Below are 22,647 nucleotides of genomic sequence, written 5' to 3' on the forward strand. Positions count from 1 at the left end.
AAGTAGTGCTCCAGAATCTGCGGGGGCTGGATCTTCTATTCCTCCAAGAAGGAGGCCTGTGTGTTGAGCTTAAGGACAAATGCTGTTTCTACGCCAATCACACAGGGATTGCTAGGGTATCTCTAGCGGAACTTAAGAAAAGCCTCGACCAATGCCAGAAAGCACAAATTGAGGCCAAGCCCTGGTACCAACAAATCTTTAATTGATCCCCCTGGCTCACCACCCTGATCTCCACACTTGTAGGACCCTTTGTCATTCTTATCCTCCTTCTGGCTTTTGGCCTTGTATACTCAATCACTTGGTCCAGTGTGAGATTTAAAATGGTTGAGGTCTTAAACTGTAGTGATTAAAATAGTGGAAGATATAAATTGTGATAGATATAAGAGAGGGTGAGTAAGTTTGACCGCAGAAATATGTTTCACTACAGTGTCTTGGGTTTAAAATCAAATATAAGGTGGTCGCCAGGGAAATATTCCCAATTATTCAAATACCCAAGTCAATTGGGTTTTATAGAGATTTTAATTAACAATACAATGAGTAATCAAAGAAAGAGAGAGTAAGAAAGGAATAAGTATGAAGGGCCTCAAGCCAATATGGCCTAGACCTAAGTCCTAAAAGAGAAATCAGTCAGTTTATAACTCACCATAAGATCCAAGTAAGGATTTCTAATGACAGCAGGCCAGCAGCATCTCAGCTGCTTTTACCAGCTCCCTCCTTCATCTGAATGTTTCAGAATCAGTCTCCTCAGAATGAGTCTCTCCAATCTGAATGCTTCAGAATGACTTCCCAGCTCTTCCCTGAGCTCTTATTTTTAAGGGCAAAATCTCCTATGTCACCTCCCCTAAGTCCTTACATCTACCAATCACTGTAGTTGTTTCTAAAGGACTGCCCATTTTGAATTCACAGCTGAGTAGTTTTAATCTCTTTAGTAAGTCAGAAAAAAATGCTGCTGTGTCAACAATTTTCATTAAGAAAAAACCTCTGAATAAGTTATCACCCTTTTAGGTTTAAGTAGTTTACAAGTTGCCCCACCTTTATAGGTACTTAGTATCCCATTTTATCAATTCTAAAACAGTCATGACTCAAAGAACTTCCTGTCCCTTCCATAAGCATGGATCAAAGTACTTTTCATTGTTCTCAAGGAGCTCTCTGTCATAAAGCAGTCCTAAGTAGGGTGGAGTAGGGATATTCCCAAGGCAAGGAGCCCTCACATTCAAGTAGAATTCTCACTATCTGCTAGGGAATTTTTTTAAGTAGAAGATTCCCCAATGGGGGAAATCCCTAACATTCATAAGTCTGAGAAATTTTGAGGTTTACACCAGTTTGTGAAAGACCAGATTAACACAGTCCAACTCATGGTCCTAAGACAGCAATATCTACCCTTAAACGACATCAATGCCCCTATGAGGACTCCATTCCCATGAGTATGAATCCTCATTTCCCTAAAAAGAAGTGGGGAATGAAGAAACAGACTGATATCATGGGAACTTGCCCTCCAGATGACCCCCTAATGGGCCTCTTGTCCCAAGAACTAAGGTTGACATGTCCTTATTTATGTAGGTTCACAAGGATATGTTATCTCAGAACTTCAGGTTTCATAAGGATATGTTATCTCCGGGTTCACTGACCTGACCTAGGTTACCATGACCATATATTAAACATCTGGGTAGCAAAGGCTAAGGTTGATGTATCTTCCCTTTTGGCACCTGGGTGTCAGGACAACCCCCCCCTCCCCCTTCCTCTATCCCCTCTATATAAACCAGGCTCACACAATGCTCGAGGTCTTTCACTTCTTGTGGAGACCCAGGCTATAGCTTGAATAAAGTACCTCTTGTGTATCGCATTACTGTGTACGTCTCCTCCTTGGAAACTAAACCAGAACTGGACAGAACAGTTGCAGTGGGAGTCATGAGGACAGGGCAAAAATAAGATATTGCAGAGGCATACTTAATAGGTTTAGACAACTAGTTGGATGTGTATTAGGTAAAAGAGTTTCAAAAGTCAGGTTAGAACCTAGGTGACAGGGAAGATATAGACAAGTCAGCAGGGGAAGGCGGTGAATTGTTTTGAGCTTATTGAGCTGGAGATGTTAGTGTGGAAGTATCTAGAAAAGGTTGTAAATGACAGAATCTGAGAAGTCAATTCTTATCTTAACCAAAATTTCCTCTACCATATACATCCAAGTAGTCTAGCCTTGCTTGAAGACCTACAGTGAGAGGGAATGCATATATATTCCTCCAAATTTTAAAGTTATTCCTTTCCTTCCAGCTAAATATCCCAAGATCCTTCAGCTGATTCTCATGTAATAACCAGGCTTTTCTAAGACCTTTAGGAAATGATCATTAAAAAATAAGTTAAATCTTATGAATTTCATGAATGATGAAATAGCAATGGTTTACTGAAGATGAGGGACTTCCTGTTTTTGCTACTTTGGTGGGCAAAGGCCAAATCATCTACTTCTAGTAGTCAGGATAGGGGGAGGGGAACAGGGTTAATTATTCTTAGTTGAGTGCTATCTGGCGTTCCTCAGTTGGGTGTACTCATTAAATAGACCTGTGAGAACTTGCTGTTCTCATATCAACAGATATACCTGGAGTGCTCATTATCCTCATCACTTGATCCAGTTAAAGGCAGAGACTCAAGCACTTTCACCACCCTGGCTGCCCTCAATTAGACACCTTTCAACCAATACAGTATTACATATGTGGTCTCTAGGCAGCATGGCTGCTATTACCTACTTCCCTGATCCTTGACACTAAAAATTTAAAAAACAAACCTAAATCCTTACCTTCTTTGAATCCATACTAAGAATCAGTTCCAGGCAGAAGAATGGTAAGGACTAGGCAACTGGAGTTAGGTGACTTGCCCAGGGTCACACAAGGAAGTGCCTAAGGTCATATTTGAACCCAGTTCCTCCCGATTCTAGGCCTGGCTCTCTATCCACTAGACCACTAGAGACATCTATACCTCTCTTAATGCAGTCTACAATTCTATTATTGAACTGATTCAGAGTGGGCTTCCAGTTCTCTAAAACTACCAGATTTAAAAAGAAAAAAATAACTTCTCTCTTACTTGTGAAGTTGATTTTTGGAATCCAAGGGATAATTAATGTCTGCATTATCTACATCACAGGGTTTTGTGAGGCTTAAATAAGATATCAATGCCAGTTATGCTGTTTTGTTGGACAGGTAATTCTTATCATCTTATTAAGCTCATGCTGCTTAGTTTTATTTTTTTTAATTTTATTTTTTAAAAACCCTTACCTTCCGTCTTGGAGTCAATACTGTGTATTGGCTGCAAGGCATTAGAGTGGTAAGGGCTAGGCAATGGGGGTCAAGTGACTTGCCCAGGGTCACACAGCTGGGAAGTGTCTGAGGCCAGATTTGAACCTAGGACCTCCTGTCTCTAGGCCTGGCTCTCAGTCCACTGAGCTACCCAGCTGCCCCCTCATGCTGCTTAATTTTAAAAATATTCCAATTTCCATTTTTCTTTATTATCTTCCGTAAAAAGGTCATTGTGATCCTGATGGTTATTTCTTGGCAAATGATTCATGTTTTCTGGAAGCTTGTGGTTTTTAAAAATTCTGAACACAAAATAAAAGACATTTCTATATACTGAGAACAGAGAAGATGACTACATGAAACTGAATTTATGTGGAAGTTGTTTTTATATGTACCACTTGCCTTTTCCTTTTTTAACCCTTATCTTCTGTCTCAGTAACAACTTTAAGACAGAAGGGCAAAAGCTAGGCAATGGGGATTAAATGCCTTGCCTAGGGTCACTATATGTGATACCTAGCTGTTCCCTATTTGCTTTTCTTCTAAAATTTCTAATAAAACAACATGTAACTTTCATTGTAAAGTGCTCAGTGCAGTGTCTGGCACATAGTAGTAGTTACTATATGAATGCTGATTCCCTACCAGCCCCACCTCCCCTCCAACAAGATCTCCCCTAAAAGCCATCTTACATGTCTGATTATTTTTGGTTCTTCTTTTCTATGCATTAAAAATACTTAGACTCTTCATATTCTTAGTTCCTTTCCTTCTCACAGATTGAAAAAAATAACAAAATAAGAATATTTTTATAGCACTTAAAGTTTGTAAAACACTTCACAGGTATTTTCTGTTCATAACAACTCTGGGAAGTTAATGCTATTATTTTCTCCATTTTACAGTTGAGGAATTTGAGGCAAACAGAGGCTACATGACTTTCCCAGGGTCACACAGGGCCAGTGTCTTTCTGTCTCCAGTTCCATTTTGAACCATCTGGCTGTTTTGTAACAAATATGCACAGTCAAGTAAAACAAATCCCCACATTGGCCGTTTTTAAAAAACATCTCATTCTGTATCATTAGTCTAGTACCCTTCTTCGAGGAGGTAGTTAGCTTGCTTTCTTATCAGTCACTTTGAATCATGGTTGATCATCACCATTAGTAGAGTTCTTAAAGTCTTTCAAAGTTGTTTGTCTCGATAGTGGTGTATAGAAACATATACTCCAACTCCATTCTCTTGGGGCTAGACCTGCTAGATTTATCTTTCAGGTTTCAAAGGTACTTTCATGGATTTGTGCTGTGTCAATTCTCTATTGCAACTGACTTGATCCCGTACTGGCAGTATTCTTCCTGTTTTATAGGGCCAATGACTAGCACTCTAGTTCCATTTTACTACTTAACATCAATTGGCTTTTACACAGGGATATTTATTTCAAGGATATAGCAAGAACAAATATATAAACATTTCCCCCAAATCTTTAAGTGGTTAAGACCCTTTATACCACCTTGGTCTTTGGTGGGGATGGGTGAGGCTCAAATCTCTGCTCAGTTCCTACATAGCACTGCTTCCATCAAGTTCATTATCCAAAGAAATCTTTCTATTGGGCTGGGGCAATGGTCACTCCTAAAAATTGTTCCTTGTTCTTTGGGGTATCAATGCAACATTTGGTCTGGATTCTAATTCCTGGTTCTCAGGGTGGGGGGCAATGTGGCCTCAGTGGGGAGTAAGAAGGAGCTTAAGGTCTCTCACCAGACTGAGTGAAGGAATCACTTTTTCCTCCCGTCTGAGACTGCAACTGAAACCAATAGTTCTGGCTACAAGCCAATTGAAAAAAAAATCTCCTAGAATGTTACAGAAAGTCCAATCTCCTTAGCATCTTCCATTTTTTAGACACTAGCTCAGGTGGTCTGGGCATGAACAAGAACTGCTCCCTTTCAAATTAGGATGTGAATTTTTCTTCATGTTCTGTTCATTTCACAGAAGTCTTCTCAGATTTCCCTGAAACCACCCTATTATTCTTTTGGTGTAATAACATTCCAACACATTTGCAGGCTACAATTTATTGAAAATCATTCCCCAACTGATGAGTATCTTCTTAGTTTTCAGTTCTTTGCTATAACAAAAAGAGATGCTATGAATATTTTTGTACATACTGGTACTTTTTCTCTTTACTTTTGGGTATAGTTCTATTAGTATCATTTGGTTAAGGGGTAATGCACAGCTTAATGACTTTTGGGGCTTTCTAGAATGCTTGGACCAATTCACAGCCCTATTAATAGATACCAGTGTATAAATAAGGTGCCTATTTTGCAACATTAGCCCTTGTAATATTTTCGTTGTCATAATGTTGAAGTTTGACTGTATGCTGAAGTTTTCCTTGTGGTTGTTCTGTGAATTATTTCTACCTGAATTTTTTTTGGGCCAATTTGGCCAAGTAGAAATTTTCTTTAACAATTTCCTGAAATATGGAGCCCAAGTTCTTTTCTTTAAGTTATCTGAGATAGCTGTTTTTAAATCTATTTTTCAGGTCTGTCACTTGTCACATTTTCAAAATGTCTAGGTAATTCAGTCAGTTATTTTTTTATCCCATTTTTCCAGCCCCTGTGCATTGTATACAGGTTTCATTTTCCTTGTTTGTTACCTCTATGGGCTTTTTCAGGTTTTTAAAGTCTTAGTTTTTGAACTGGTCATTTCCTCCATTACTCTCTTGTTCTTTTTTCTATGTAATTTAGTTCTTGTTTAATTTCATTATCTTTTTACTTTCTTCAGCATCTTTTAAAATTTAGCCTTGTGTTTATCTTAGCATTTCCAATTTGGGATTAATTTCTTTAACCACCTGTAAACATCTTTTTCAAGATATCTTATGTGGTATCTTTTTTTTTTTTTTTAAGATTGCTTCTGAAATCTTCTAGCTGATTTCACTGCCCAATGTTCTCCATGCCTGGTATCTTCTTGCCTGTAGAAGAATTCATTCCCAACAATTAATAAACTCCCACTCTCATTTAACCTTCCAATCCCTGTGATTCTGAGCTACTAAGCTGTCATTATTCAAAGTCTGTCTATTCTATGTCCTTCCCTCCTTGTTCCTTTATTCCCTTTCCCCTTAGACCCCCCCCCCCCAACACCTTCCCACTCTAACGCTAGCTAATTCTACCATTTTATTTTCTGTAATGCTCCATAGGTAACAAATGTGTTTTCTTCTTAAATTCTCACACCTTCCATTATTTGGTTCTCATTGAGACCCTTCTGATGATACAACCTGTCTGGCCACCCTTTCCAGGAAGGGTGTACTTTCCCTCACTTGCCTGACTAGTCAAGATAAGCAGTCAAGGTTTGAATATTCCTTGTTCTGCCACTTCCAAGCTTTCACTCTACTATCATCACTAAGCAATCTTTCCTATGAGGTTCACTCAATATATACTTACCATGCCATCAAAAATTCTGCTTTTATCTAATGATTTCCAGGTCACCTTTTATCTTTCCCTCAATGAATTTAGTGCCTGGCTGATATTGTCTTTCTCTCCTCCCCACCTTCTGACTTTAAACAGGATATTCCAAAAGTCTTAGTGCAGTTTGAAGTTTTAATAGCTTCAATAGTATCTCAGAAGCTTTAATAGCTTTAAACGGCATTAAGACTTTTGGAACATCCTGTACTAAGGGAATTTCAACAAATATACTGATACTTCCTCAAATATCCTAACCTTACAGTTCACTGACTTACTCATTTCCATGACACACAGAGAAGTCATACCTTTGATCTTGTCATCACCCAACAATGAACTTGGAAATATCCTTATTTGACTCTAATCTGTAGTTATTTCAATTGTACTTTGTAAATCCAAATTGTGCTCTTCATCCTATGGCCTATAATCCCTTGATCCCACAGCTCTTTCCCAGGTCAACAAACATGCACTAACTACATTTTCCATTATTGATCTTGCCTTTCCAAGTCTCAGATCTTTATTACTCTACACCTTCCACCTCAACCACTAGCTTTATTCCGACTCATGTGTGTTGGATGAAGTGACAAGACATCATGAAACTATGCTGACACTACAAATTTATGCTACATAATCTCAAAGGGGCTGTCAGTGCAGCAAAGCAATCCTTTTATACTTCCCCATTTGACTTGTAAGGTAAGACTTGTTATCTCACCACAGTAGTTTTTGGAAACTTTTTATTCCCTCTTCAAACTTCTTGGAGTTCTCCCCTTCCCTCTACTCTCTCAGCTGATAACTTTGACCTCATATTACACTGAAAAAATTGAGGCCATTTTCAGATAGTTCCCTCAGTTCTCCTCCTCCTAGCACATCACTCAGATGCCTTTTGCTACTTGCTTTCACCTGTCTCACATGAAGAGGTTGTCCTTTCTCCTTGCCAAGTCAAATCCCTCTAATTGCAGAAGTGACATCATTCTATTCTCTCTTATCTAGTGGACCTCTCCCTCTATGATCTCCATTCTCTCACTAATCCTCAGTAGCTCCTAGTCTACTAGCTACTTTTCTACTGCCTACAATCATGTCCATGAATCTCTCAGCCTCAAAAAACCCTGACTTGGGCTATGGCTTCGGAATTCTAGGTTTCCACCTCCAGAAAAGTCAGGGTGTGGCTATCAGGCCTGTATTTGACAGCACAGGAAGATGATAAATTCTCCTTTGCTATTTTTTAAAAAAAGGCATCTTTACTTACTGTTGGGGTTTTTGTCCAGGCTTTTCTAAGATGCAGGGCACCCTTCTCCAAAATTTCACACCTGGGTACTCTCCCTCACCTACTTCTCCTTAAAGCCTGTGACTTACTTCCAAATGTTGTCCTAGGATTTTAATGCTTGTTTTAAAGTGTTTTATTCTTGGTTTCCAAACACATGAGCCTTCTAATTGTTAGAGGAATGACTGTGAGAATTCTTCCAGGGACTAAGAGCACAGACTGAACTGTTAAAAGTTTTATCAAAACATATATATCTCTATGAGTATGTGCATGCACACATGTTACAACAGAGCACATAGAAAACAAAATTCCATCATCTCTTCAGTCTTTGCAGGAGAAATCAAATGGACTTCTGTTTATTAAGGTACTGGACTTCCATCCCTAAATATGAGGTGACTGGAAAGAGACTGTTTGTGCTAAAGTAATCTTCTGTGATGGATTTTATCTTCTATGGCCAAAATTAAAAAATTAAAAAGCAACAAAATTCTGGACTATACTAAATGGAAAGTTTGCCCCTTAATTATGGTTGCTGTGTGTGTGTGTGTGTGTGTGTGTGTGTGTGTATGTGTGTGTGTGTGTCAGAGGGGCATCCTGTTTGAGAGACAGTTCATGATCATGGATAGCCAGAATTGGGTCCTTCTCAGAGACCTGTTCCTTTACTGTCTCCTTATAGCACAATGGCTAAGGCCCTCCTTCTAGAACTGTATATTATTAAATTAACTATTACAAAGGGAAAACCCCCCAAAACCCCCTCACTTAATCCATCCATCCCTGCTAGCTATTGTCCTGTATCTCTCCTCCTTTTTTGTGGCTAAATTCTGAGAGAGAAGGCTGTCTACAAATGATACTTTTCCTTCTTTTCTTCTCTCTTTTCCTAACTTTCTATGGTTTGGCCTCCAGCCTCATTGTTCAAATGAAATTGTTCTTTCCAAAGTTACCAATGATCTCTTAAACACCAATACTAATGGCCTTTTTTCCATTCCCATCCATCATGACCTTTGTGCTTCGTTTGATACTGCTCTTCACTCTCTTCTTGATATTCTCTTTTCTTCTTTAGATTGTTGGAACACTACCCACTCCTGGTTCTTCTCCTTCTTCTGTGTTTGCTCCTTCTCAATCTCTTTTGCTGGATTTTTATCCAGTAGGGGTCCTCCAAGGCTCTGTCCTAGGCCCTCTTCTCTTTTATCTCTATACTGTTTCACATAATGATCTCATCAGTTACCATGGATTAAATTATAAACTCTATACTGGTTATTTTCAGGGCTACTTATCCATCCCCAACCTCTTTCCCAATCTCTACATTTCCATCTCTAATTCTCTATTGGACATCTCCAGCTAGATGCCATATCCATTTCTTAAACTCAATGTGTCCAAAACTGAACTTATTACTTTTCTTGTTGAACTCTTCCCTTTTCTTAATATCTGTATTATTGTCAAGGGCACCACTGTCCTTCTAGCCTTCTGAGTTTGCATTCTAGGCATTGTCCTTGAATTCTCACTCTTTGTCATCTTCACCCCCTATCCAACCTGTTGCCAACCCTATTTTATATCTTTAGTTATTTTAAATTAAAAACAAAGAAATAACCTTATCCTCTTAGAATGGATACCAAGTATTGATTCTAAGGCATAACAGTGGGAACAGCTAGACAATTGGGGTTAAGTGATTTGTCCAGAACTACACTATTACTCTTCTCTTTTCTGTCACTGCCACTACTTTAGTATAAGACTTATCACTTAATGTCTGGTCTACTACAATACCCTGCTGGTTGGTCTCCTTGCCTCAAGTGTTTCCTCATTCTAGCCAATTCTCCACTCAGCTGTTAAATTGGTCTTCATGATAGAGGTCTGATCATGTCACCACCCTATTCAATCAACTCTAGTGTCTTCCTATCACCTCCAAGATCAAATATAAAATCTTCTGTTTGGCTTTTAAAGCGTTTCATAACCTGGCCCCCTTTCCAGACTTGTTATACATTACTTACCACCATGTACTGTGGGCACTTTTATTGTCTGTCTCAGAATTCTATCTCCCCTCAGCTTCATCTTTTGCCCTCTAGCTCCTTTCAAGTTCTAGTTAAAATCCTACCCTTCATAAGAAGCCTTTTTGAGATCCCCTTTAATGCTAGTGCCTTCCTTTTATCAATTATCTTTTATTGATAATTGATCTTGTATATATTCTTGCTTTTATATAGTTGTTTGCTTTGTTCCTTGGATCCTACCACTTTAGATTACGAGGTCCTTTGGGGCAGGGTCCATTTTTGTCTTTCTTTGTATCTCTGGGGTTTAGTACAGTATCTGGGTCACACTGCAGGTAGTTAATAAATGTGTATTGAATAACTGATTGACTGATTCAGTTGCTCTAAAATATTCAACCAATTAATTAATAAGCATTTTTTAATGTGACAGTCACTGTGCTGGGTCCTGGAAATATAATTACAAAAACAAAAGTCCAAAAAAAAAAAACCAAAAACAAAAGTCCTTGCTCTCAAGGAGTCCTTATTTTATTGGCAGAAACACATTTGTATGTGAGTATGTGTGTATATATGTATGTATATATCATCATATATATTCATACATACATGTAGATACAAAATATATTAGAAATAAATACAAGATAATTTTTCAGGGGATCCACAAGCAAAGGGGGAATTAAGAAGGCCTCTTGAGGAGGTATTGCTTCAATGGAGCTTTGAAGGAGTCTAAAGATTCCAAGAAGCAGAGATGAGGAGGAATATAGAATGCTTATCAGGGAAAAGAGTCTGGAAAGGTATGATGGAGCCAAATTGGAAAGGGCATTAAATACTAGAGTGCATATTTGATCCTTTAGACAATAGAGCCAGTGGAGATTATTAAGGAAAGGAGTGAAATATTGAGACCTGTATTTTAGAAATATAATTTTGACAGATGTGTGGAATATGGATTGAAGTGGAGTAAAGACTCAAGGCAAAGAGATGCATTAGAACATTATTAATACAATAGGTTTAGTGCTGGATTATACATAGAATGGTCAGGTTTAGATGGGTTGCAAAATACATCTTTAAATCATTGCTGGCTGGTCATTTCAGTTGTATCTAGCTTTTTTGTGACCCATTTGGGTTTTCTTGGCAGACACTGGAATGGTTTGTCATTTCCTGGTTTGACATTTCCTTCTTTAACTCAGTTTACAGAAGAGGAAACTGAGGCAAACAGGATGAAGTGACTTGCCAAGCATCATATATCTAGTAAGCATCTGAGGCTGGATTTGAACTTAGGTCTTCCTGACTCCAGGATTTGAATATACATATATATATGTATATGTATATATATGAATGAATATATATGTATATACATATATAAAATCTTTGGATGAATATCTATAATAATGAGGTGACAGAACTACTTGAATATATTAGGGTAAACATTGGCTTTATGGGTTGACTTTTCTTTCTCCCTTACTTGGCTTACATTGGCTTTATGGGTTGACTTTTCTTTTTCCCTTACTTCTCATTACCAATCAGTTATGGGTCTTTTTGATTCTAGTTCTGTAACATATCCTATGTATATCACACCTCCTCTGTTCCTTGCTAGCATTCTAGTCCCCACTTTCTCTCTGGAAGGTAGCAATAGTTCTTCCTATTTCTCTTCTCTACTCTGTCAAATCCCTTTTCATTATGCCAGATACTCTTTCTCAGGTTGTGATTTGGTTGACATTCAGAGGCAGCTAGGTGGCATAGAGATTGGGGCTTGGAGTCAGGAAGGCCTATGCCAAATCTAGCCTCAGCCACTTCTTAACTGTGTAATCCCAGGCATGTCACTTAATCTGCTTGCCTCAGTTTCCACAACTGTAAAATGGAAATAATAATAGCACCTACCTCCTAGAGTTATTGTGAGGATCGGATCAAATGAGATAATATAAAGTGTTAGGAGAGTGCCTGACACATAGCAGGTATCATATAAATGCTTATTAATCTCCCAGGTCAAAAATCTTCAGAGGTTCCCTATTATCTAGTTATATATATACAAATATATATAGTTAGAATTATGAAGTTCAAATTCCTTTGTCTGGTAGTCAGTATGGTGCCACCTTCTGGTAGGGGAAAGGAATGGGCACTAGAGGACCTAGCTTTGAATTCTGGCTCTCTTCCCTAGCATTTGTATAATTTTGGGAAAGATACTTTAATTTTCTGGAGTTTCTTCACTTGTAAAATGAGGATGTTAAATTAGATTACCCTGATAGTCCAAAACTACATTTTCATTTTTCTGTGTTATTCTTATCTCCTATTTTATTCCTCTTCAGGCATTTTAGACTTCAGAACACAACCTCTCTCATCAATGAATATTCTCTTCCCTTCTACCCCAGATGAATTTCTCTCCCTTCTTAAAGATGCCCCTAACTCAAGTGCCATCTCCTCCAGGAGTCAGAAGGCCTCGTTGCTCCCATTAATAACAATCTTCCCCGTAGACCTCAATCACGAGCCCTTGTCTGTATGTGTGTCTGTCTGACTCTCAAACACTTATTAAATATTGGGGATTACAGTGATCTATGTTCCAAGTCATACCTAAACTCCCCTTCCGTGCCCAGCGGGCAATTCTTTTATTGTCCTGATGAATTGAAGTCTCGTTTTCCAGGGAAGCTCCGAGGTCCTTGATCCTTAGCGAGATGTAGTGCTTTCCCTCCAGGGACATCACAGGACGTCAAAGCTGGAAGAAACTTGGGGCACAAAGGAGGAAACCTGAAGCCCCGAGAGGCCCAAAGCCTTGACCCAGGTTACGTAGCCAGGGAAGAGTAGAGCTGGATTGGCGTTCTGGTGTTCTGACTCCGCAGCCCATCAAGTCCAGGGCTCTTTCCCCTACCTTCAACCGGCACTCGAACGGGGCGCCAGGCCAGCAAGAATTTACTCTCTCTCTCAGCCTCCCGGGGCGACGATCCTATCTCTTCATATCTCGAGCCAAATGAACAGGATTCTAACTTTGCCAGGAGGAGCGAGGCCCAGCGGTTCCCTTGCTCCACAGTCCGGGGTCCCCATGGCAACAGGCCCACAGCGGGACTAACCGTTGGGGTCTTCTCTCTGGGAAACCAACGGCCCTGCTGCTCTTCTATGCGCCTGCGCAAACTGCCGGGGCCACCTCTCCACTAGTCGGGCTAAGCCGTCGTTGCCCAGGCGACCGAGCACCGCCTTCGGCCAACGCCCCTCCCCAACTGCGCAACGATCTCCCTTCGGCCTCTTTCTCCCGCCCCTCCCCACTTCGCCCCGCCCCTTCCCGACCTCTTCCTCCTAGTGGGCAGCTCGCTCCTGACGGGAAACGGTCGCGGGACGATGACGTAGCGGGGGCTGGGCCTTGGACCGGCGCCTTCGCCACCGCCGTCTCCACCGCCGTCGCCACCTCCCCCGCCGCCGCCCCTGCCGCCGCCGCCGCCGCCGCTGCCGCCGCTGCCGTCGTCGTTGTTTCAGTTGCTGCCAGGACCGCGGGAGATGGAGGAGAAGGAGCAGTTGCGGCGGCAGATCCGTCTCCTGCAGGGTAACCTATGGACACCTGGGCGGGGTCTTTGCCTTCCTTATCTCTCCTGACTCCTCTTCCTTTCCAGGGCCCTGTGCCCACCGCCTCCTCCAGGACCCTTCCTGTCGCTCCTCCCCGTCCCCATTTTGTGGGGAGGGAGCAACCTCAGGGGGCCACCGAGTGGCCTACCCGGGCGGCTCCTCCTATACTCGAACACCTAGAAACATGGGGGACACCACACACACAAAACACAACACACACACACTCACACACATACTTGTTGCTTGGTAACGGGAGTGGGGCGCAGAGTGAGGCCTGCCTTCCTGCTTTCTGCCAGCCTGGCAGTTGTAGAAGGGGTCCCAAGCTCCCTTCACCTAATGCATATACAACTATACACTTGAACTCACAAGCATATGCATCCACGTCCCAAGATAATATAAATAAGCATATTCAGACTTGCACACAATCCACTGAAGGAGAGTGGTGGGTAAAAGCTTTTTTTCCAGCCCAGGAAGGAGGGTTCAGCCAAGGCACTACTAGCTCATAAAAGCCGGTGAGATTCATGAGCTGTGGGATCCTGATTCCCCGTGTTAAGTGCATTTTCTTGTCTTTCATTCCCAGTATTTCTAGGTCACTTCTGATAATATGCAGATAAACAAGTAGTATTTTCTAACATGTTTTGGTATTTAGAGGTCAATTATAAATTAAGAATAAGAAAGTTTTGGGTGGTTGGAAAATGGCTTTTGGACAATTTCTATATGTGTCCAACCACAGAGGATGCAAGATTATTCAGTTCTCTTTCATGGGTTTCTTATATGATGGGCACTGGAAAAGTGCTATACTTAAAAGATTTGGATTACAGCCCCCCAGCCCTGACATTTGACTGGCTATTAAACTTTGAGCACTTATTCTCTGAGCCTCAGTTTTGTTATTCCCATTTGAGAATAGCATTTTCACCTTCATTAAAGCTTTCTTTCATAAATGACTGAATCCTTTTAGGCTGGATAAATTCTGGAAGGGCCATCCAGACTGAAGATTGATGATGAACTATATGCTGATTGTGTGAGGCTAGATTTAGTTAAGCTTGGAGAGGCTTATCTGCAAATTGTTCTCAGAGAAGAATTTTTTGGTCAACTCCTGAAGAACACTTAAGTGAGGGGGATGTTTTGATCTGTGTTAATGAAGAAAAGTAGTCATTACTTCCTCAAAAAATCATAGATTCATCAAGGATAACTAGTATTTTGGCTCCTTAACTCAAAAGGATTGTTGAGGGGAAAGTGGTTTGGAAATCTAAAAGTGCTACATAAATGTGAGTTTTCTCTTACAATTTTCTTCCCTTTTAGTTTGTCATATAGGCACTTAAAAACATTTGGTGGATTATTCAGTGGATTGCCGTGTGCAATGTTGTGTTGGGAGGGTTGCAGAGTTTAAATAAGGCTTGGCTTTTGGATGGCTCTTTCAAAATTTATTCATGTACCAGTATGAATATACAAACAATTAAAAATCTAGTGAATATATATGAATATAACTGTATAAGTTGAAGTAGGAGTTTAATATTTTCTTCTTCAGATGACTCCTTCAGAAATAATAATTGACATTTCTATAGTAATCAAGTTTCACACAGCATTTTGTATATATTATGTCATCTGACCTGCATAACCCTGTGAGTTAGATAGCATGGGAATTCTTATTTCCATTTTGTTGATGAAGAAATTATGGGTTCAGTAGACTGATAGATTAAGCATAAAAGGTCTGTATAATACCAAGATAAATAGTCAGATTCCTTATAATTGCATTTTAAGCTGAATTAGCCCAGGAAAGGAGTCATTTTTGCAAGTTGGGTGGAGGATTTCTGGTGTGAATTTTCTAGAGATTCCCTTATATCTTTTACTCTGAATTAGGTTAGAGCTGAGGTGTGGATTGGTGGATCTGGCCTGTTAACCAAATCTAATGTTCTGATTTTTCCAGGTCTCATAGATGACTACAAAAATTTACATGGCAATGCCCCAGCCTCATCAACTACCCAGTGGCATCCGTCCACATATAGCAGTGGCAGGGTTTTCGGCCCCCGATATTCTCGCCCTGGTCGGAGGGGTTTCCCACCACACCATGGCCCCTCATGGCGGAAAAAATACTCCCTTGTGAATCGACCTTCAGGATCCATGGACCAGCCTGGTGATAATGGAAGTACCAGTGTAGCTCAGCCTTCTCTCAGTTCAGAGGACAGTCAGGACCCATCTTCTCAGCATTATGTCCTTGAGAGGCAGGTGCAGCTCAATTCAGATCAGAACATGGTAATCAAAATTAAACCACCACCAAAGTCTGACTCACTTGTTGACTCTGATACCTATCGAGCATCAGTCGATGATAATGAAGGTAGTCACAGGATTGACCAAAGGCCTAAGGAAGGTGAGGGAGATCCCCCCGGGGGTAAGTTACAAGGCCCTCGACCAACAAAACTTGAGGGTAGTAGCAGTAAGGAGGATCCTCTTTTGGTCTGTCTCAAAGAACCTGGCAAGCCTCGGGTTGTGAGGTCTATGGGCATTACTCCTGGGGGCTCTCATGAACCCCGAAGGACTGTTAGTGAAAGTGCCATTGTATTAAAGTCCAAGCCTACTTCTTTCCAGTCTCCTCGTTCAGGCCTTGGAAGGAAACTAGGATGCTCTCTTCCATCCAGTTTAGGCTTACAGCATTCTGTGTCAGACAGAGACTCTCTCCTTAGTCACACAAGCAGCCCTACTCAGGCAGAAGTATCTGTTACTATAAGGAAGCAGGGTCACTCACCTAAACAAGTCAGAGAAAACTGTTTGCTGGTGCCTTGCAGGACTAATAAATTTCGGAAAAACAACTATAGATGGGTTAACAGCTCAGTGAAGAACCCGAGGGCCATTAGAAGATATTCTAGCCCAAGGACAGCTCCTGAAACCTCTAGAAAGGTATCCTTTGGAACATATGAAAGAGCTGGTAAATCACAACTTAGGGCTGATCTAGATACCAAGTCAAAGAAGGCATCAGTGACATCCAAGCCTGGAACCTCAACCAGCAAATACAAATGGAAAGCCTCTAGCCCGGCATCCTCATCTTCATCCTCTTTCCTTTGGCATTCTGAACCTGCCAGCAGAGATAGGCCCTCCCATCCCTCTGCCGGAGATTCAAGAACTCCTATTCTGAATAGAGCAGGAGTGGGAGCCAGTGGATTAAAAACTCCCTATGGTGAAGCACCCCTCTCTCCTTACAAAGTAAAGAGCCGAACCAAGATCATTCGAAGGAGGGGGAGTACAAGGTAAATACATTTAAAAAAATCATTTCTATAAGCTTTAAGGCTTATAAAGTGCTTTCTTTACAACATCCCTTTGAACCGGGTGGTAAAGGAATAATATTCCCATTTTACTGGTGAGATAGTTGAGGCTCAGTTGGGTCAATGACTTCTCTAAGGTTACATAGCCAATATACATTGGATATGAATGCAGATCAGTTCAGTTCAACTCAGTGAGCACTTATTAAGTGCCTACTGTGTATGGAGGATTGTGCTTCTGATTCAAAGACAGAAATGAAATAGCCTCTGCCCTCAAGGAACTTAAATTTGACTGAGGGGAAACAACATTCACCCAAGTGAATAAATGCAAAATCTGTACAAAGTAATGTTGAGGAAGATGAACACTGATAATTAGTGGTATTAGGAAAAAACCTTTTGTGGGAGGTGATACGTGAGCTGAACCTTGAAAGAACCAGAGATTCTAAGAAATGGAGGGAAAGCATTTCAGGTAGGAAGGCCTGAACAAAGGTGCAGAATCCAGAGTAAATGTCATGGATGGGATACAGTTTGGAGGTTTTGGAGAGTGTTTGAATGGGTACAATGTGAAATCTGGCAAGCTAGCCTTGAGCCAGATCGTTAAAGACCAAGAGAGATATTTGTATTTTATCCCAGAGGCAATAGAGAATCACTGAAGCTTTTTGAACAGAGAGTGAAAAGGTCTGGCCTGTGCCTTTTTAAAAAAATATTAATTAATTAATTTAGAATATTTTTCCATGGTTACATGATTCATGTAACCCTCCCTCCCCTCTTCTTTACCCACTCCCAGAGCTGACAAACAATTCCACTGGATTTTACGTGTATCATTGTTCAAAACCTATTTCCATACTATTCATATTTGCAGTAGAGTGACCTTTTAACGCCAAAACCCCAATCATATCCCCATCGAACCACGTGATTGATCATATGTTTTTCTTCTGTGTTTCTACTCCCACAGTTCTTTCTCTGGATATGGATAGTATTCTTTCTCCTCAGTTCCTCTCGATTCTCCTGAATCATTGTATTGCCTGGCCTATACTTTTGATATCTTCATTTGTGAAAGACTAATTGAAGAGGGGGAGCATGGAGGCCAAGAGACCATTGACAAAGCTGTTATAGTAGTTCAAGTATAAGAGGATAGAAAAAGGTTCATGTCCATGTGAGTAGAGAGAAGGGAACTGATTTGAGAGGTCCTTGCATTCTAATTTCCATGTTTTTACCAGTGAGGCTTTCTGCCTCCTTTGTTACTCCTCTCTCTAGTTAGAAGTGAGAAATCTTATCAGGTGGCCTCACCAGTAGTACAACAAGAATTTGAACCTATGTTCACCTATCTCACTAGGTTGCTTTGAGGATCAAATGAGATGATTTTTGTAAAGTGTTTAGCAAAGTGTCTGGCACATAATAGGTGCTTAATAAAATATTTGTTCCCTTCTCCTTCCCCATGTCTTTGTACTCCAACTCCTCTATTCACTACTCTATATTGTCCAGGGCTCTGACTTTAATCAATTAGTTTGCTTTCTTCTCATACCTTGGTGCCCAGAACAGTATGACAGACATACAGAGAAGAGAGCTAGTGCTTTTCCTAGTAGAGATGCTTTCCATAGAGGGGTGAGATTCGAGTTAGTAATTATGGTGAAACCCTTTCCAGTCTTAGGCTCCAGAAGTTCGGCAAACCCTTTTAGAATCTCTCATGTCCTAGTGATTTTATTTAAAAAACAAAACGAAGCAAAACCCAGCTAAACCATTGAATATGGTTTCTGAAAACTGTTAAGCAAATAGCACAAAAACATCTGCAAGCAAGATTACCATATTCTTTTGCAACTTACAGTTAAAAGACTGGAAAATTGTATATTTTAACAAGGTCTTACAAATGTTGGGATAGGATAATAGGTGTTTAAGCAGCTGGCAAGGATTTGAGATCTCTCCAGTTCTGATTTTTACAGATGAATTGAGGACACAAATAGGTCATAGGAACAAAGCTGTGGAACTTGGAGATACTTCAGAGTCCAGGTTCTTCATTTTACAGAGGGTGAAAGGAGGACCAGAGAGGCCAAGCATCACATAGGGAGGGAGTAAATAGTCAGAAGCAGAATCTGAACCCAGCATCTCTGGCTCCAGAGCCAGTGCTCTTTGTTTTTGTTTTTCTTACCTTTTTTTAAAAATCCTTATCTTCTGCTTATGACAGAGAATGCTATCCACCTCTAGAGAAAGGTGGGGAATCAGAAGAAGATCAAAACACACTGTTTTCCTCATTAATTTATAGTTTTAATTTTGGATTTTGGTTTTAATATGAGTATTCTCTTATATCAGTGACCAGCATGGAGATATGTTTTACATGGTAATACATGTATAATCCAGATCAAATTGCATCATCAAGAGGGGGAGGGAAGGGAAGGAGGGAGACAATTTGGATCTTAAAATTTTGGGAACTGTATGTTGAAAATTGCTATTACATATAATTGGGAAAATAAAATGTCTTTGGATTATACCCCCCTCCCCACTTTACCTTCTGTCTTAGAATCAGTGCTGAATATCAGTTTCAAGGCAGAAGATCGGTAAAGGCTAGGCAATTGGGGTTAAGTGATTTGACCAGGGTCTAGCTAGGAAGTGTGTGATGTCAGATTCAGGCCTGGCTTTCTATTGAGCCACTTAGTTTCCCTGAGGCAGTGCTCTTTCCACTGTATTTGTGCAAGGTCATACAAATAATAAGTAGCAGAGACAGCATTCAAATATGTTTTCTGATTCCAAATTTAGTACTACTTTTTCTTTACTTCCTCTATTGTGTAGAGTTTTAACTTAGGAGTTTGGGAGGTTTTTGCCTATAGATTTGGCTAGTGGTGCTCTGGTCTACATCTTTGGGTATACCCATCAGTCTAGAGTTGGGTCTAGGTTATAAGGAAATAAAGGGAGCACATGTTGCCCTTACACACCTATAAAGTAATCTGTGTAAGGAATAATCTCCCCATTTTATATACAAGGAACCTGAAACTCAGCATGGTGAAATGAAGGGAAATCATAAGATTTGGGGTTACTGTAGAGGTCTTCTTTGGTCAGTGGTATAGGCAATTGGAAGTCATTCTGTGGACAAACTTAGAGATTTTTACTTTGCCTTTTTCTTTTGCTTTCTTTGAAGATTATCTTTACATAGTAATTTTTTTGGAGGGGGCAATGACTTATTGATGAAATTCTTAATTTTTTAAGTAAAGGAGATCAGTGGTTAGTGATATAGAATTTGGGATTGAGAAGGGAAAGACAAAGAAAATGTCATTTGAAATGTTTGACATTTCAAAATCTTTGTGTCTTGGAACATGAAGAGATCCTTCTATATTATCTAGTAAAGTCCTTAGCCAAAGTACATAGTCTCTGCTGCCATGCAGTGTAACTGTGTGACACTGGGTAGGTCATTCAACATTATCAGGTCTTAATTTCTCATGTGTAGATGAGGAGGATGGATTAAATGTTCTCTAAAGTACCTTCTAGCTCTAAAACCTAGAATACCATGATATCTGACTGGGAGGGAGATGGAGTCCAAGATATCAGGTTCCTAAATCTTCTTAAATGTGATTCAGTATAATAGTTTCCAATTCAATTTTTGTTTTTCTTTGGAACTCTTTGGGAATGGCTATTGGAAAGGATCAGCTGTATATCATCATTACATCAGCTTTCCAAATTTGACCTCTGCAGCCTTCCTGTTGATAAGAAGAGCAGTCCTTCATCATCTGGTACACCAAAGAACCATTATAGCCTTCGGAGGAGAAATAGCCTTCGGGGGAAAGTCACTCCTGTTCTGAAGAGGACTCCAAACAAAGGGCTTGTGCAGATTACCAAGCACCGGCTGTGTCGGCTACAGCCATCTCGGAGTACTGTGCCTGCTAAGGAAGGTAAGAGAAAGAAAGAGATCCTACCCTTTCCAGTAAACACAAAATTAAGGAGTTTTAACTCTGAGCTGAGCCAAATATGATTATTTAAGTCAATAGACTGAAGTAGTATTGGGTAAAGGGAGAATCTTACATTCTCCTACTGTTTGTCTGATTTGAGAGCAGAGAAGCAAACTAATATTGATCTAGGGGGCAGGAGGGCCTGTAGTTTGTCTAAGGCCGAAAACTAAGAGGAGACTAATGTAAATATAATTTTGCATGTAAGCCATAAGGAAAATATTATTGTCTTTCCAGCAACAACACTTCTCTCCATTGATGCCTTCCTCCAGCTTTCCAGCCCAGATAGCCCAGGTAGCAGCAGCAGTTTTTTAGAGTGAGGATGGTATTATAATGGAAATATCAATGTTTTAAAAAAAAGGTACAAACAGTAGTTTGGGAATTGGATGTGAAAAAGTGTTGCTTTTAATGTTTGTCTTCTAGAAGGGAGGGGTGCTTAGATTTCATTGTGATACTTCAGCTAATCTGTTATGTTCCACTAAGGTTTTCTTCATTGGAGTGTTCACTTCAGTGTCTTTAGAGTCTGACCTCTGCCTTATTATTGCTTAGGCTTGGGGCAGTGGGTCAGACTCAGGTTAGGGAAATTATTCTTGGAAGGCACTTTATATAACATCTAGTACAACTTGTACTGGAGTCACACATTCACTGTAAAATGTCCTTAATAGCTTGGGCAGCCCACTTCTGCTCAAGAACTTTAAGGGAAGGCATATACTATGTTTTTTGGCTTTCCATTTCTTTTATAGATAATCTGAATGGTAGGAAATTTGAAATTTGCTTACCTGTGACTTCTACCTATCACCTTTTGAATCATACCATTTCCTTTTGGGATAGCTCTGTTTATTAGAAAGTTTTTACTTAAATATAGAGCTTATATAGGCTGCAATTTGCTTCTCTGTAGCTTCTTCCTTTTGCTTCTTGTTCTACCCTCCATAGCCAACCAGAATAAGGACAATCCCTCTCCTACATGGCTTAGTCACTATAGTGCATCAGTGGATCTGTGATCTCATGGATTTGGGAATATTTCCCACCTTGTTGTAAATTGCAACTCATTGGTGTATTCTCATCTTGTGTAATTCTTATTTGGATTTATGTGGATCCTTCACAGAGAAATCCCTAGAGGCTTTTGAGGGTACTAGTGTAGCTCTTTGCTTGCCTGTCTGTTGTCTCTCAGCTCCTTTTCTGCTTACATTGTGCCCAGTATATTGCTTCTTGCTTATAGATCATTATTAGAAGTATGTTCAAGACTACTTAAATATCCACTATGCCTCTCCATTGTCTTTTGGGGTGAACTTTGATTCTTAGTTTGGTGTTTTAAGTTCAGAACCATATAGCACTGGTAGGCAAATATTTATGTAAAAGGATAGTTTTTTGTGTTGGAGAGCAGCTCAAGATCATTAAAAGAACTGTGCTGTTTCCCAAAGGGAGTCAATGGTGTTCTCTTCCTCCTTTTTAATTCTGGACCCCACTCATTGTCCATCTGCAATACCTGTTCCAGATAAACTTTTCCAGCTATATATAGACTGGATAATGGGCATTTTTTATTTAATTAGTTTTTAAAAGTATGAATTATTAGTTCAGTTTCCTTTTTTGTCTTTTTAAATTGGTTTTTATTTTATTTTTAGTTCCAAATTCTCTTTTACCCCTCCTCCCTCTTCCACACAAGAAGAAAAAAGTCATTGCAAATATGTGTAGTCATGCTAAACAAATTGATGGCATAATTTTTAGAGAACCCAGGATTTACTTCTGTGCCATGGGGGAAGTATTGGTGTAGTGCTTTGTAGAGGGAGTTATCCTTATTCCTTTTAGGTCATGTGATCATAGATTTAGAGCTGGAAGGCATTTTAGAGGCCATTGAGTTCAAATCTCTCATTTTATAGATGTGGAAACTGAGGAACAGAGTGATTAAGTAACTTGCTCATATGTCTCTGTATGTATATGCTTGTTTAGTTGTTTTCAGTCATGTCCA

At 40.0% G+C, this 22,647-nt stretch overlaps 1 protein-coding gene and 1 long non-coding RNA gene across 5 annotated transcripts in view; one reads left to right on the plus strand and one right to left on the minus strand.

Annotated features, from left to right (window-relative positions):
* Positions 1-500: 500 nt before the first annotated feature.
* LOC103102654 (uncharacterized) lies at positions 501-13,185 on the minus strand. The gene is made up of 2 exons (XR_465658.3): positions 12,515-13,185; positions 501-6,228 (listed from the first exon to the last, which is right to left on the minus strand). It is a non-coding gene; the product is annotated as an uncharacterized LOC103102654 (long non-coding RNA).
* A 66-nt stretch (positions 13,186-13,251) lies between these two features.
* ZC3H3 (zinc finger CCCH-type containing 3) overlaps positions 13,252-22,647 on the plus strand; it is a 517,748-nt gene continuing 508,352 nt past the window's right edge. For 3 of the 4 annotated variants that reach the window (XM_016432074.1, XM_016432075.1, XM_016432076.2), the window contains exons 1-3: positions 13,252-13,475; positions 15,423-16,737; positions 20,431-20,627. In XM_016432074.1, coding sequence (XP_016287560.1) covers positions 13,430-13,475; positions 15,423-16,737; positions 20,431-20,627 — 1,558 coding nt within the window. In that variant the 5' untranslated portion in view covers positions 13,252-13,429. The remainder of the gene's footprint in view (positions 13,476-15,422; positions 16,738-20,430; positions 20,628-22,647) is intronic. The other variant, XM_056822943.1, reaches the window with a different exon arrangement.

This window comes from Monodelphis domestica, chromosome 3, assembly GCF_027887165.1.
Source record: "Monodelphis domestica isolate mMonDom1 chromosome 3, mMonDom1.pri, whole genome shotgun sequence".
Taxonomy (NCBI): Eukaryota; Metazoa; Chordata; class Mammalia; order Didelphimorphia; family Didelphidae; genus Monodelphis; species Monodelphis domestica.